Genomic DNA, 17,109 nt, shown 5'->3' with positions numbered 1-17,109 from the left:
GAGAGCTGGTGTCAGATGGAGGGAGGGCGATGCAGGCAGCGGGCAGAACCGGGGTATCACCCCCCAGCCGCGGGCAGGCAAACAAAGCCATGTTTACCGCAGGACGGTACAATGGCCAGGGGGGGGTCGCAGCAAAAAGTCAGTTCCCCTCAGGTCTGCGCCGCCACAGGGAATGCCAACAGTCGCCACCCTTCCCTCGGGTTCCCTTTGCAGCCGGCTAGACGATAGGAGAAGGGGGTCGGCAGCCTCCCACAGCGCGGTCCACAGATCGAGGCAGGAGACCCGTTTCACCGGGGCTTACCTTACAGCCCCGGTCCTTCAGGCGCAGGGTGCAGTAGTTGTCTGGCCGATACCCCCCAGGCACAGCTGGCGGCAGTACGTGATGTGAAGTGAGGTCGGGACCGTGCGGCTCGGGTTGGCGCTAGCGGGTCCGGTGACTGCGGAGCCTCCAGGGGGCCGGCAAGGGCAACAATGGAGCAAGGGTCCAGGGCAGAGAGCAGAAGCACCCAGAACTCCGGCATCCGGGCAGGCTGGGACTTCGGGGAAGCGGCGGCGTGAGCAGCGCGTCGTCGCACACGTTTCACCTCGAGAAACGGTGAAGATAGGAATCAGGATGGTATTACAGGGCCAAGGGCCGACGGAGCCGGGCGCTCAAGCGTCTGCTCCGGTCGCCATCTTGGCTCCTCCCATCTTTGTTTTATTTTAATGCTTTTATTGGAAAGCATAAAGTAAAAATAAGAAATTTGTAACACATTGCAACTTGTAAATATGTCCAGAATTTCTATGATTTTAAATAGAAAATGTATTAGAAATTTTAATCGGATGTTGTGAAATTGCGAAAAAAAGTGAGAAAAAACAAATGAGTCTATTGTCCATGTCCGTGAAGATAATGACCATGTGACTTTTTGCTCTGGTATAAAAGTGTTATATTTTTAAAGGCTGCCCCATGTGAACAAGGCAGGTATGCCGAAACGCGTCATGCTTTTATAACAAAAATAACCCTGAAAGGGTGATGATCAAATCTGCTCCTGTGTCAGGTTCTTGGAAGAGAAATCTGGTGTGGTTGGAATGAATATATATATATATATATATAGTATTTTGGGGGCTTTTGTTTTTGTTAATTTAAAACACTGAAAAAGATACATCCAAAAAGGTGTTGCGATTTCCCCCGAGAAAGAGATTTTTAACTACAAAGCTTGAGGTAGAATTTAAAATCGGAAATTAAATTATCTTTGCATTTATGTAGAGCAAACAGACCTCGGATTCAGAATAGTCAGAGAAGCATGTAAGACTTATTTAACAATGTCTACTTAATGTAGAAAGTAAGCTCAGGAGTTTAAGCATGTGTTATAAGCACAGACACAAAAAGTCATAAAGAATCATCTCAACACATGGGGGGGCGTGGCCAGCCAGCCATCATGGAGGACGCGAACTGCTAGCGCTCAGACATCAGACCCTAATTCTCCTGAAATGTACCCTCTTGAGGTGTCTCCCGCGACTATCCCGAGCGGGAACGGTGAGAGGACGCTAGGGGAGCCTGCGAAGCACAGTGGCTCCCGATCGAAAGGCGCAGGAGAGGAAATTGAGGACCGGCTGCAGCGGGAAAAGTTCTCCAGGACTCAACAGTCACTGGTAGGGCCTGTGGTGGCGCTGGAACGCTGCCGGGGACGCTGGGAGCTGCCCTGGAGCCGTCCCAGCGGTGCCTGGCGTCCCTGTGAGGCTGACCGGGCGGTGTGTCTTGCGGGATCGGCGGGCCCGCTGTCCTAGGCTGCCCACAGCCGCTATCAGGAGCTGTACGGTGGAGCGCGGCCTGGAGTAGGAGGCGCGCGCGCGAAGGCAGTGAGACGCCAGCGAAGAGGCCCTGACTTGCGGCCTGTGCAGACTACCGCGAAAGCTGCGACGGGGATCCAGGAATTGGAGAGCGGCAGAGCATGTACACGTGGTGCTGCGGGGCCTGCACAGAGAAAGTGAGCTGAAGTGGGGGGAAGATGCCGGTGGAGGAATCGGCTCCCCCCACCCCGGTATTCACGGTGGAGGTGCTGAGGCCTGGGCCCTGTGTCACTCGAGCACCGTGGCCTGCTAAGAACTGTGGGCCCGCCCTACCTGCCACAGCATCTGAAACCCCAGGTGAGGAGTGAGGCCCCGGGGAGGAAGGAGGGCTCGTGAAGAGGCCGAGGGAGGCGTCTCAGCCTGCGGCCTATGAGGCCTGTCGCAGAAGCTGCGCACTGAGGCGGCCATCTGTAACCCGGGGAGCCGGCTGTCGCCTACCTGCTGGCAAGGTGTTGTGACCTGGGGCAGCGAGAGGCACGGGCCGAGGGGGCGAACTTGGGGGCCCAGAAGGTAGCTGCTAACCCTGCGGTCTGAGACTACAGCGTTAGCAAGTTCAGAGAAGGCCCAGGCCAGGATCCTGTACCGGCCTGCTGTGGAGGTGCGGCCCCGGAGTGGCTGTGTGAGTAGGTGATCTCTCGAAGTTGGTACTACCACGGAGTCTGTGTGAGCTGTCACGGCTGCTGGACGGTGTGGTGAAGATCCCGATGAGGACAGGCTGGTGATCGGGGACGATTGCAATAGACATTCTGCAGGGTGAAATGGATGGGGCCCCGCCGGTAGGCAAGTAAGTGTGGCGCCGCACTGCGCCTGATGAGACAATTGGAGGGCAACCTGCTGGTGCAAGGGAATCGTGACTTTGGTGTGCAGGCAGTGTCCGGAGGCGTTGAGGTAAAACCGGCTGGAAAGGCCTGAGTGACTGTGGCCTGCCGCACCGAGACTTGGGTGCCATTTTGGAGGAAGCGCCATCTTGGGCAGGACTGCAGTCGGAGTGGCATGCCCCTAGCGTGAGAGCTGCATTGTGTATGGAGGAGGCCCTTGGCGGCCAGAGGTGTCCTGGGTGTACTGTGCCCATCCTTTCATGGAACTGAAAAGCCCGCCGGCCGAGAGCGCCAGGTGGGGTCGAGCGGCGTTGGACGGAAGGGTGAGAGCAGCGGGGTGGCGCCTGGCGAAGACGGCAGCAAAATACCCCTGTGCCACAAGTGGTAGGCGCGCTGCCAACTAAGCCAACCCCAGTACCGATAGCTACTAAGACGCGACAGGACCCCCTGATAGCGGCGGCGACCACTCCAGGGAGGGGGTTCCCCCCCTTTTTTTCCTGATGACAGCGCTCTTGCAGGACTGACGCGGCAGATTTATCCTATGTCCCCAAGAAGAGACCTAGGTTCAGGTGGCCGGTAGTTGCCTGCGCTCATCCGAGCCAACGACCGTCTGCGGATGCCAACGGCGCAACAATTAGTGATGGGCCGGCTGAGGGACAAACCAAAAAATGGACAGCAGAGGGCTGCCAGTCTTGACCCTCCCCCGGGGCACCAAAGTGGAAGCATGGAGCCCCAAGCGGCGGCCCTCGCGGCCAAAAAGGACATTGTGCTAGCAGCAGTGGAGTAGATCGGTACCACCCTGGAGCAAACAAAAGAATCTTTAGAGACACGGATCGACAAAGTCACGTCGAATTGCACCCTTCTCCATGCTGATCATGGCAGGTTAGCGGAGTCGGTTGCCTTGCAAAGCCATACACTTCCAGAGATTCAACCTGTGGTGCAAATCCACACTATAGCGCACCAAGATTTGATCGACCGAGTCCATGCGCTCGAAGACCGCATTGAGGATGCGGAAGGGAGCTCTCGGCACAATAATGTCCGAGTGGTATGCCTTCCGGAGGGCGAGGAGGGCAAAAACCCGGAACAGTATGTTGAGAACTGGTTGCGTGATCTCCTGCCCCGGGGGGTGCTGTCGCTGCAGTTTGTGGTGGAGAGGGCACACAGAGTGCCAGCGCAGAAGCCCAAGCCGGGAGCTTGACCTCGTCCGTTCTTCTTCAAACTTCTTAATTATCGGGACGGCGACGTGGTGCTCCGTGAAACCAGGAAACTGGGTGACATCAGTGCGGGAAGTGGTCAGGTGATGTTCTTCCGAGATTATACAGCAGCGGTTCAGAGACAGAGGAACACCTATATGTCGGTGAAGCGTCAACTGCGGGAGCTGGAGTTGCCTTACTCTCTGTTATTCCCATCTCGCCTCAGAGTGGTCTCGAAGTAGGATACCCGCTTTATTGATGCCCCATCGGACATTTGGGACTGGAGGGAGCAGACAGGGCAGTGGAAAGGAACAAGACCCCCAGGCCCGGAGGACGGTTACTGGCAGGAGAGGAGATCGAGGCGACGCAGGCGGCTCGTCAAGACATGGGGCTGGGCCCAGTTGTGCCCAGTCCAGAGAAGATTAGACTGGAATGGCAGGAAGCTCTTGAGGTGGTGGCGACTCTTGGGACAGTGAGCAATAATAGCCGCGTGGAGACACATGCACGAAGCAACCCGGAACCAGTGGTTCGTTATCCCCATCCACCGTGTTCTCCGAAGACTCGAACATGCCAATAGTGACGCCTCAGACGGCTGACCAGATCGAGTGATCGAGCGGTGCTATGCTGCATCTCTTCATGCCCCGCGCACATGTGTGCACTGTACACTGTATCTCTTTAGTATGTCTACGCATACGCTGCTGAAATGTGTTATCCGTTAGAAGCGCTTCTGTCACTCAATGTGTTTCATGTGGATGTCCGAGAGATGCCTTACTAGTCAGAGGGTGGAATTCGCTGCGCAGATGTTACATTCGCAGGCTCCCACAGCTGTGGTCGACACCGAACCTGCAAGTGTAACCAGTCTATGACTCACTGTACACCTCTTGCAATCACGGGAGGCTTGAGACAGGGGCTTAGCGCAGACAAGTTGCTGACATTACACACACACCCCACTAGTTACTACACTGGACTAGCACTTCACCATAAGTGGTTTAACTTGAAGTTTGGACGCATGCCCTTTCGGGGATTCACCCCACTAGTTGCATTGTTTGCGGTTGTTGTTATGTTTAAGTTGTGGCACACAGATGCTCCCCGTGGATTGCGCCTCCAGCCCCCTCGAAGAAACCCCTTTACCCCGGGCTGTGTTGACTTACCCCGAGACATGACGCAGACTAATATTGCGACTTGGAACATATGTGGTATGCACACGCCGTCGAAACGCTACTCTATCTTGTCCTACCTATAGCGACATGCGTTAGGGATTGCCCTCCTGCAGGAGACTCACATGGCGCAGGAGTTGGAGGGGGCAAATTTACGGTACTGTCTTCTCGGCGCATGCGCGCGGCACCATGGTATGGGTAAGGGCGGGCATTCCCTTTATATGTGAAGAAATAAAGGTAGACTAAGAGGGCAGGTATTCCCTAGTGCGGGGGAAGCTGAATGGTCAGGAGGTACTATTAGGATCACTTTACACCCCGAATGTAGACCAGCCCTCCTTCCTAGCGCGAATGACCCAGGCCCTCCACCCTTATGCTGGGCTTCCTTGGCTTCTTGGTGGGGACTTCAACATGGTGCTGGAGGTGCACCTGGACAGGGCCCCCCCCCCTCCCTTTGAGCGGTGGCGTCCAATGCGCAGGCGTTCTAGCACTGGCTTACATACTGGGCAATACAGGACCTGTGGCGCGCGCAGCATCCAGTAGACAGAATCTATTCTTACTACTCAGCAGTCCACGACTTGCATGTCCGGTTGGACAGGATAGTGGGTTCCCAGTCCCTGTTCCCACTTATTACACAGTCAGAGCACCTGAGTAGAACACACACCGATCATAGCCCCCTGTGGTTTCAGATTAGTTGGGAGGCGGACCGCCCGCCTATCCCTACGTGGAGGCTACAGCCTACTGCGCTAGAGGATTCAGAGTTTCGCTCGTCGCTGGTCACGGCCATCCTTGCGTACTTTGATGCCAACGAAGGGACAGCGAGCAACGCCTTGAAAGAATGGGATGCACACAAAGTGGCCGTCCAGGGGCACTGTATGGGGGTCACATGGAACGTACGCAGAGTGCTTTCCGCCTCCCTGGCGCACCTGGGGGCTGAGCTCCTACAGTAGGAGCGGGAAGGGGAAGGTGGGCACTCACGCAGACTTGGCGTCATTCGCACTAGGCACGCAGAGCTTTTAGAGAGGTTACGATGTCACAACTATGCAGCACACACGGCCAGAACGCATGCCAAGGCAGACAGAGCAGGCCGACTGCTGGCCTGGTTGATAAAGCAAGAGGGATGTGGTGCCCCAATAGGGGTTCTCCGCACAGCCCGGGGAGGCAGTGGAGAAGTGTGGCTCAATGGTTAGAGCGGCAGACCCTGATGCAGAGGTCTAGCCCGGGACCAGGGTTCAATTCCAAACCTCGGCGGGTCTTGGGCTCAAAAATCCCACTGACCGGATAATTCTCGCCTCGGTGCCTATTCCAATCATGGAGTCCCACTCTGCAACTCTGGGCAATAGCTTGCTTAATCTCCACAACGGCCCCCACAATACTAAGGATGCCTGGCCTCCACCTTGGGGGTGCCCAGGAGTGGACGCCTCACAGGGAAAGCCAGGATGGGTTCCACAGCGGTATTCGTACAAGCGCCTTGAGACCCTTGCAGGTGAGTAGTGCGCTATACAAGTATCAATTTACATGGTGTATACGCAACGTGAAATCCACCATGCCTTGACGGATCACTATGCACAGCTGTCTAGAGCCCCTTGCTGTCAGCCCCCGGCACATCATGGAGGGGTTCTTGGACTCTGTCTAATTGCCCACGGCCTCCGAGGAACAAAAGGAGACACTCAATGCGCCCCTCTCATTTGAGGAAGTTGGGAAGGAGATTCAGTCCATGGCATCCGGGAAGAACCCAGGGCCAGACGGCTTGCCCGCCGAATACTATAAAGCGTATAGGGAAACCCTGACACCATTACTCCATAAGTTATACACTACAGCGGTGGAGGAAGGATCACGGCCCCCCTCTATGCGGGAGGCGTTTCTGGTTTCCCTGCCTAAACCGGACAGAGACCCCACAGCACTGGGCTCATATGGGCCTCTGGCGATGCTTAACGTGGACTATAAGGTCTTTGCTAAGGTGCTAGCGGAACGGCTGGTGCCGGTGGTCCCACACTTAACACACACTGACCAGAACGGGTTTGTCCCAGCGAGATCTACGTCATTGAACCTCAGGAGATACTTCAGGGTGGCAGCTGAGGCTGCGCAGGAGTGGCCTAGGGGAGGGTGCCTGATATTAGATCTGGAAAAGGAGTTTGACTGCCTAGAATTGGGCTATCTATCTGCGGTGTTACTGCGCTACGGGTTGGACGTGGAATTCCTCCAAATGGTTGACCTATTATACAGGAACCCTGTAGTCCGAGTGCGATTGGGCCCTTACATCTCAGAGGCGGTGGCGGTGGGCCGAGGCACTCGGCAGGGGTGCCCTCTGTCCCCGCTGTAGCCATACGACAGACTCTTGGTGATGATATCCTGATGGGAGACGCAGTCCTTCAGGTATCGCTTTATGCTGACGACCTGTGGGTGTTTGTGAGGGATGTGGGATGCATACCGGAACGGCTGGCCCAGCTGCTGCGCACGTTTGCTGACATCTCGGGATCCAGAGTGAATGTGGGTAAATCCTGCCTTTACGCTTTCAGCTAAGGGACCGGAGACCCGAGATACCACCTGGAGGGCACACGAGTCCAATGGAAAGAAGACACCTTTAGGAACCTGGGAATACAGATATACTGTAGCCCAGCTGACTTGTTCGATGGGAATCTTGGGAGGGCGGTTGCAGCGCTCAGGTCTCAGATACACTTTTGGAACACGCTCCCGCTGACAACCACAGGCAGAGTGGCACTTGCTAAAATGGTCATGCTTCCCCGCCTCCTGAACTACTTTGTCACCTTACCGCTATATATCCCGGCTTCTTTTTTCACTATGCTAAATAAGATACTGCGGGACTTTATCTGGGGCACCTCTAGGCATAGGCTGGCACTGGCGAAGATCGGGGGGACCTAGCTGGTCCTTGCTTTAAACACTACTACCTAGCCGTGCAGCTACAGTGGGTTGCTCGCTGGTTGGCGGATAGAGGTAGAGATGACACAGCCACGGTAATGCCGCCATACTCCCTAGAAAGTATAACTAAACTTTTCCACCCCTTAGATGTGACTGCGTGCCCAACAGCGCTTCTCCCGGCGGTGGCGTACAAGTGCTACCGGAGAGCCTTACACCTTAACCGAAGCACGGTTCCTAATGCGCCCGCTATACCTTTGGAGGGCTCGCCTAGTGGTGAAGGAGTGCTCACATCCTCCATGCTTGCGGAGTGGCGGGAGGCCGACATACACACACACAGTGATCTGTATAGGGATGGGGAGCTCACGGCACGGGGGTTCTTAATGCACCGCTCACTGATAGCGAAGCTGACTGCCAGATGAGGAGACGTAGCAACAGAGCCTGGGCAGCATTTAACCATGCAGTATCTACACATCATGGGGAGGGGCAGACACTTGGTCCACTGGTTTGCGGCACCATTAAGGGAACACGTGGCGATTAGTTTGGATCCCCTTAGAGGCAAATGGGAGTTAGACCTGGGGCGGCCACTAACAGACAAGGAGTGGGAAAGGGTCATTAAAAGCCTGGCGCGCATCCCCAGAAACATGCGATTTTGCCAGATACAGCTTTTCATTGTTCATAGGGCCTACCGTATGCCCGTGTTGATTAACAAATACTTCTGTCGCGACGACGTGCGCTGTCCCAGATGCAATGAGCTAGGGGTGGGATTCCTGCACATGCTGTGGAGCTGTCCTGGGCTGGGCACTTACTGGCGAACAATTATTGAGCTGCTATGGAGTTGCACAGACCGACTATACCCTTTGATTGGCCCGAGTATATACTGCACCACTTCAGGAGACCCCCAAAGACAAGGTGAGATACCGTTTTCTGGACCTGGGGCTAGTGGTGGCAAAGTGCCTCTTCACAAGGAGGTGGAAGGCGCACGACCCGCCACTTCCTCATTTCAGGCATGGGCCAGGGCAGAATGGATCACCATACGTAGGGAGGAGACAACGGGGCTCTGGAAGGAACCCATAGCGGCACGCTGGGAGCAAATGCTTGATGCATTACAGCAGGCGGACAGGGAGGGGGGCGCGGGCGAGGCGGTGGCGATGGGAGGCACACACGCGGGTAGGTGCAGACTACAGGCCGTTCTCCTGCCGGGATAGTCTGATATGTTCAACTTCTGATCCAATAGGACACATATATAATCACACCAGTGCAGCCATAGTTGAGGGTGCATGCGATGGGGTGGAGGGGGGGGGGGGGTAGTTGAGGCAGGGGAGGAGGAGGGGGGAGACAGTAAAAGAATGAGAGTCGGAATATGAGGTGGGGTTTTGTTGCCGCAGTTAATGTTTTTTGTTTCAAATATGCACCATCTGTTTGCAAGCTCAAGATGGAGGGTCAGCCCTGAACTCCACGAACTATTAAGAGGTCAGCGTACCGGTTCTCATGGACAACCCCGGAGTCTGCATCAGGGCAGGTGTACTACAGTTCTGACAACTCTGGGCGAGCAGCGCATGTCTTGAATACTTGTAACATAATATGACAATGTGCTAATGTATCTATGACCCACGTGCCTCTGCAACGTGCAACTCTAAAATACTAATAAAAACAGATTTGCCAAAAAAAAGAAAAAACAATCTCAATACATCTCACAACGTATGTCTAAAAGGAGAGGCAGTCCAAACCTTATTGAACATAAGATGTTACCAATTCTAGGTGAGCAAAAGCCCCATACCCATGATCTGAGTAGGGTCACTGATTCCTTCAGAATTTGGTTGCCCAGATTATTAAACCCATCTAACAAATCCTAAATAACCAGCATCACACTTTGTTTATTGCTATGAGAATCCACTCCATAACACTGCCCAAAAGTATGACCAGTCAAAATGCTTAAGGCAACCCCATTTATATATATCCTCAATATCCACATATTATATATGAATAACCAAAAGGCCACATGACAGTCTTGCATATGGCGATCATATTTATGCCGCCTCCAAAACAAATGACCGTTGTTGGTTTGTGGTCCTGGAGAATCACATTAGTGTGCTTTTTCAGCTAAATAAGTTTTAGTTTTTTTTTTCAAAATGGAAAAAGAACAAAATATCAATTCATCACAAATGGAAGTTGGAGCTACATGATGGCAACTAGAGTATGCTTTTAGCAGAACACAATGTGCTTGACAATCCATAAACAAATGGATTCTTTGGTATCAATATTCTTTTTGCTCATAAGCATTAAACATTTGACTAGATATTTTATAAGACTAGGTCCTTGTAGCTGTAGTTCTCTTGTACATATGTTTTAACATCACTTACAGAGACGCTTTATACGCATTAAGTCAGAGAGTACAAAGTAACAATGCATTGAAAGTAAACAAAACAGTATTTGTTTTAGGAAGATTTTGAAACGAGTTCAAAAATTTCTAAAACAGTTCCTCTCTATATTTTATATTCAGTACCAGAAAATGACCACTGGGTCTCATGTGTTCTTTCAGGGCTATTTTAAAGTGGCAGAACCTAGGTTGAGGGAAGGGCCTTCCACTGTTCAGATCCCAACAGTACAAATTACTTGACTCTTGAAATGGGTTGAAGGGTGTTTAGAAATAGAGAGGATGTGTGATGCGGACTGAAGGATGACACACAGGTGTGCAAATGTAAATGGTCTATGCAAGTACTGGGTCACAGGGAGATGAGCAGAGCAATCTCAATGTACCTAAGTGCCATGGGTGAAGAATACCATTTAAACCATCTCCTTCTCATCATGCATCACCTATGACATGTCACCTCCTCAATTTTGGTTCTGCTCCATGTGCATCTTGTCAATTTGCAATAAGATTGAAGGAATGCAGGTTTTTATAGCCAACAGAATAGCTAAATGGGCTAAACAATGAATAGAGATGACTGACTGACTTGCAGTTCATGGATTTAAATCTCAACAGGACCAACTCAGCCCTACATCTTTCCAACGCCAATAAAGCACTACTAAACTGGGTATTCATAACGCCCATCATGTAAAGGGCTAAAAAGCTGCAGGATTAGAAGCTACATAAATAATAATCTATATAGCACTACATAGTATGCTGGGGCCTTTTTGAAAATGAAGTGGTAAATGTTACATTTTTTAGCCCACTTGAGCAATTAGACATTCCAACCTCTAGTAGGAAGAAGAAAAAGAAAGATAGAGAAATGGACTGCATTCGGTCAGTTTTGATCAATTTGCCTTATGTTCTAGTGTCTTGATAGTCATGGGATGCATCAGTGAACCGGAGCTGTGTGGCAGAGTTTCAACTTATAACAATCAGAATTTGGAGGAACCTTGAACACATACAACCACATCAGCAACAGGACCATGACCAAATCTCACAATATGTTCTCATTGCCAAGGCAAGTTCATAGTTGTCATAATAGACATTGTATGTTTTTGAACATACATCCACTTTAAGCTCACTGTGTTTATGAACTTCTTTGAAAAATGTTCTGCTTATCTCCATTTAGTGAAAGAATCTTTGATTGAAAGCTAGACTTATGCTCACAAAATTCAAAACTTGTAGCATATTGTATGCAGAGATGTTCAGGTGACTACTACATTAATGAGTATTTGTGCTACCTCTAGTCAGCAAGACACCTTGTAGGTGTTTTACTAACATGACCATGGATAGCTTCTGATAGGTGAGACCTAAGTGAGAGACAAGGAGAACATAACATACTTCTAACAAATAATATTTAAAAATCAATCAAAACTCCATCTGGTAAGAATAGTAAAAATGTAAGGATAAAATGTTTTTCACTTACATTAGAATCACAAAATCCAACAGTGCAGGGCTTTCCTTTACGCAGGTATAGAAAGTTGTTATTGGCATCAACATATGGACTACATGTGCCATTTTCATCTCTGCAGCAAACTTTGCAGGAGTTTTCTGTAACTAAATAGAAGAATGAGAGCATATTTCTTCACAACCCATAAATAAAATAATCTCACACTGCTGTTCTTGTTTTGGTGTTTGTAAGAGTTTACCTTGTCAGACAAAACACAAAATAAATAACAATGTCAGGAATAAGTACAGTTACCACCTTGCCTTTGATTGGCTCACATATCCTGCTGATTAGATCATGTTTTGCAGTTTTACAGTAGGGTTACACTCCGTTGTCACACCTTGAGTATATTTGTTTATTTTATTCTTTTAAAGTGAAAAAAGGGTTTAATATTACGTGTTTTCTGTTACAGATGGTGGATACCCTAGGACATGTATCTTAGCATCACTTTGTTTGGTCCACCACAAATATGTTCTTTGTAGCCATTTACAGAGGGCCTGCATCATCTGCCTCATAAGCAGAGCTATCCCTGTGCAGATTCTTGAAAATGTTATCTCCAAGTTCACTTAGTAATTAGCCAAGTACCAAGTGAAATGTTTCTGACTGAACACTGTGTGAGCCATAAAAACTATTCTCAAATACAGGCAACTATCCATGTATAGAAGAGACAGGTAATGACACTTGGTATAAGTAAATAACATTGTAACTCATTTGTGTCTGGCTTTAGTTCTGGAGGTTCAGAAACAAATCAGCAGTTCACAAAGTCTCCCAGTTGATCTCTAAATTGAGATGACAAAATGTGTTGACATTGATATTCTGTAGGCACAATAGACATCAACCACACTATGTAAAAGCTTAAACAATCTAGGTACTTGGACACTGGTAGCACCTCACTCCTTTTCGATCGGGTCAAAGCATATTTGCTAAACCTCCAGTGTGGGGCAAGCGCCCTTTCAGTCTAAGGATTTCCTAAGTCAACACTTTAATTTCATCATCTTTGAAAGGGTCTCAGAGATCCTTATGTTCTTACTTTGGATTAATCAGTTTTGGTCAAATCCCTTAAAAGGCTCTCTTGCAAGATCGGTACACGTAGAATAAAGCACCCTGAAGGTATTGATTCTTTACTGATAATTCTATCAGTCCCACTCTTTCTGTCACCTGCTTTTTGCAGGATCGAAAAGTAATCTCTGCCAACCTAGCTCTAAGAACTGTTTAAAGTTCTGGAGCTAAAATCTACATTTCTTACAGCAAAAACATCCTACCTATACTGTGAAGAAGTCCTGTTAAACCCAAATAGCAACAATATTATTTTTTATAAAAAAAAAAACCAAATAGGGCTCAATTTAAAGATATATTGGTCATTGAAAGTTTAAAGTGGGCTCTCCTGTGTGAGTCACAAACGTGCAGGCAAATGATTTCAGCACAGCAGGCTGAGAAAGACCATATCTCCCATGAACAGGACCAGAACCCTGGTGATCACTCTCAGTCTGGACACTGAGACACATTCTGCCCTTTCTTACATGCAGACTTATCTCCTACAGGCTATGTCCTAGGTATTTACCAAAGGATTGGTCGCTAACTCTGATAAACCTGTGCCAGTCAAAGTTTACCGACAGCTTCTTATCCCACCCAGCTTTTGTGTATAAGGTTCCTTAGCAGGGTCTTAATATGTTGCAAGGTAGCATATGGCTGGCTGCTATGGGCTAACCCTGACATGCTATCAGAAGCAGTCCACAAGAAATACTGGTTACTGTGAAGTCATGGCTCTCTCCAGTAAAGCTTTCTAGAACTCAAAGAGGCAACACAACTCAAGAGGTCATCACAAAACTAGGAGTATAGGAGGCAAGTGTTCCCAGGTCATGTGCATATAACAACGTTCCTCTGCACTTCAAGTTTGCACCTTCTCTCCTACAATTGAGCAAGGAACAAAATGCACACCTCTTCAACAGAGCTGCTCCCTCCATTTCATACTGGTCCTCACTCATATGGATTTATTCTCACCAATTCATCCACAAATCCCTGTGCTTCTGGTAGTAGCTCTGACTCCACCTCCTGACACATCATCAGTATCAGCTGAGTTGTAGTAGGTTGAGGCACCTAATTCTGGTGCAGCAAATGATTCTCCAGGCAAATGCATTTTAAAACTGTTTTTCTAGACAACTGCATTGGCCAAAGTGTACTCTGATTACTGGCAGAGTGGCAATGTGCCCTGGTCATCTCCTGTACCCGAATCACAGATGGAAGCCAGAGATCCTAAATCTTTCTACAATCTAAACCTCAACAATAATACACAAAACATACACAAAACACTGTATGAAATCCTTCACTTCTCTGCAACTGCTTAAATGAGAGCAACTACACATAGGCCATTGCCACAATCAACAAGTAATCATGTGAAATCAGAGCTCTCAAAACAAGTGGTGGGCAGAAGTAGTAACTGGACTGCAACTGGTTTTGGACAAATAGAGGACAGCAATCAAGTATGAAATGAGCAAAGCTCAAGAACATCTAGAGTCTTTGTGTCAAAAGGCGACAAGGACAACCACTTTCTAAAAGCTAGAAGACGAGGAGCCCTATTGCCCAAAGTACCCGTTGGGTGCAACAGGCATTTTCCCCCACTTTGCACACCCCTGGGGGACTTTGGTATTACAGAAGGTGCCACAGACACTTGTGCGGCGCCTTCTGTAATACGATCAAGCCGGTGCACATAAAGCGCCAGCGCTATCTTCAGGGGGGGTGTTCCCTCATCTGCATGGGGAGTGCTTAGTGAAACTATCATCCTCGTAGAAGTAACCACCTTTATACAGTTATTTAGCTTAAAAGCTGAAAATTATTAAAAGAAAACAAGAGTTAAAGGTCATATAGGTCTGTGAAACCTCTGACTAGGCTTCACAGGGTAGCAATCGCTGGTGTAGAGGCTAAAAACCGGTGACAGAAGTGCAAAACTCTTTACATTACGTCCCCCGTAAAAGCCTAGCCAGGAAAGCATGCGCTACTGAGGGATGATGTAGGCACCAGATCTGTGAACTCGTATGAATCATTTGCAGAGGTCGTATTTATAGAGCACTAATAAACCAACAAAATAGTTGTTTTTCTAATAATATATCATATGATGCTTACCATTGCATGCGCATGATCGCAGCCCTTTCTCCCTCTCGCAAAATGGAACACATTCTCCAGCTGCACACTTCCCCAGATCAACACAGACGGTATCATTCGGTGCATTTCCAGGAGGAGGGCAGTCACTACTGTTACCTACAGATTTACAAAATATTAGTAATGGAAAAGTATAAACATTCTATACATTTTTACAAAGTGCTTTCTCTACACATGGTAAACAACCTGGTTTTTGATGCATAACTAGGTGCCCATCATTCTTTCACTTGGTATGTGTCGCTCTTTTTAAATTTGTAATTGGGTTTCTCTTATGTTAGGAATAAGTTATTTATTTTTGTTTACAATTCAAAAGAGTTTACAGAGAGCTCCCAGGAAGTTGCATGCGTTGAAGCTTTCCAGAAGTACTCATGTGTAGGCATTTACAAACACCTAAAGGCAGTAGTTGAACACTTACAATCATGTAAGCACTTAAAAAACGTGCATCTGCAACTTCAAATCATTTTCATTTTGTCTCGATTAAAATGTTTACACCTGAGGAGAAATCTCTCAGCTCTACACCATTTTTTGGAGGGGGGCAATGGTTCCCAACCTTGATTTAGGCTTACTAATGCCACTGCCAGGTTTCCATCTCAGACCGTGCAGGGGACCTGCCTTACAAAACTATAGTTGCCAACACACACATTGCACAGAGATAGGAGGCAGATTGCTCAACTACTTCACGGTGTTAATGAAATGTAATATCATACCTTCTTTTCCTCAAATAAATTCTCTGTGTTCAAATTATATGTTTATGATCAGTATAGATGCATCCATTAAAATAGTGATTGCATGTAAGAGCGAATTCTTCAAAAAAATATAGCAATATTTTCTTTTTGTTTTAAAAATACAACATTATGTGGCTAGAATTCACACTGACCCTTCTTTTAGTGATACCTGCTGAAGAACCTTTTTTCTTGTTTGTATTTGTTCATTTGTTGATCACTAAACATCGTTATCAGCGCAACACTAAAGTGACAAGATTGTTGAATAAAATTTGCCCAGTGTGTTAATGCACATGCATGGGTAAAACAAGCAGGTACCCCAGCAAAGTACAGGTACTGCAACAGGAAAAGGATGGGGACACTAAAATAAGAGTCCTCTAAAGTCCACTTAGCAAAAAACAGTCATCTTGATGAACTGATGCTAGTAAGTGTGACAAAGCCAGCCATCATGATTTCCCAAGCCACCAGACAATATCAGAAATTGATGTCATGCTGGTGGGACAGCCTCTATTTCTCCTAAACGGAGGAGTTTATGAACTCCCGCCTGGAGCTCTGGACATGCTGCTTAAGGCATAATTGACCGTGTAGGCATTTGCAGGGCAGCTGTACAGCACAGAGGCTTTGGAGCACATAGGTCTCAGAGGCCATAAGTGACAGAAGTCCAATGATGTTAGAGGAATACCTCTTCTGTGATGCATTGATATGAGCGTAATGCTGGAGAAACTAGCTAGAAAAAAGTCAATGGGAATTTTTTGTGGTGATAGGCTTGCTTCTTCTGTTGAATTGTCAAGATAAGGCAGAGGAGCAATGTGCAAGCTGAAGATCTGAGAAGAAATGAAGCTGTCACCTTTTAAGACTGAAACGAAATTGGCTGGCTGGGTATTACTTCATCCTTGGAGCACAGTGAAATGGAGGTGGCCAAGCCTCTTTAATACTGCTGAAGCACCTCATCCATTGGAAGTTGAGTAACTTTGCACTAAGCCTTTTGTTTCATTTGTGAAGACTTCCACTAAGCCTGGTAGTTCATGAAGATTCTTGTGTTAATGGATAATGCAACAGCATCAAATAAGTCATTAGACTGTGGTAAATAAAAGTTTACCTATGCGGAATTTATGCGGTAAAGTTCAATAAAATAGCTCAATCCAAAATGAAAGGCAGAGTCCGTGGTATCTGAGTTTTATAAGGGTTTTATTCCATATAATGGAATGGTTCGAACCAGGTATCATGTTCCATCACCACGAAGGTTCAGGAAGGGATAGACAATGCTTTATTGACAGAGTATAATATATATAGTTAATGCATATAATGGTGATGGATACAAAAAGGCGTAACAGCTGAGAGAAACGAGATAAGAACACATGTACGTAACAGAAGGCGTGCACAAGGGCGTACACGGAGGTGTGTGCTAGAGACGTCATATGAAAGTGTCATAAGTGGGTGGATTCATAGAGGAATCCTGCAGTGTCAACAGAAATATATGGCTGGATGCGCGCGCAGGC

At 48.3% G+C, this 17,109-nt stretch overlaps 1 protein-coding gene across 1 annotated transcript in view; it reads right to left on the bottom strand.

Moving 5' to 3' along the window:
* ADAM17 (ADAM metallopeptidase domain 17) overlaps positions 1 to 17,109 on the bottom strand; it is a 648,967-nt gene that overhangs the window by 62,213 nt on the left and 569,645 nt on the right. The window contains exons 14-15 of the mRNA XM_086926360.1: positions 14,853 to 14,987; positions 11,712 to 11,842 (exon numbers count right to left, since the gene is read on the bottom strand). Coding sequence (XP_086782486.1) covers positions 11,712 to 11,842; positions 14,853 to 14,987 — 266 coding nt within the window. The remainder of the gene's footprint in view (positions 1 to 11,711; positions 11,843 to 14,852; positions 14,988 to 17,109) is intronic.

Source organism: Lissotriton vulgaris, chromosome 6 (assembly GCF_964263255.1).
Source record: "Lissotriton vulgaris chromosome 6, aLisVul1.2, whole genome shotgun sequence".
NCBI lineage: Eukaryota > Metazoa > Chordata > Amphibia > Caudata > Salamandridae > Lissotriton > Lissotriton vulgaris.
Note: the sequence above shows the minus strand (reverse complement) of the source record. Positions and strands in the feature narration are given on the sequence as shown.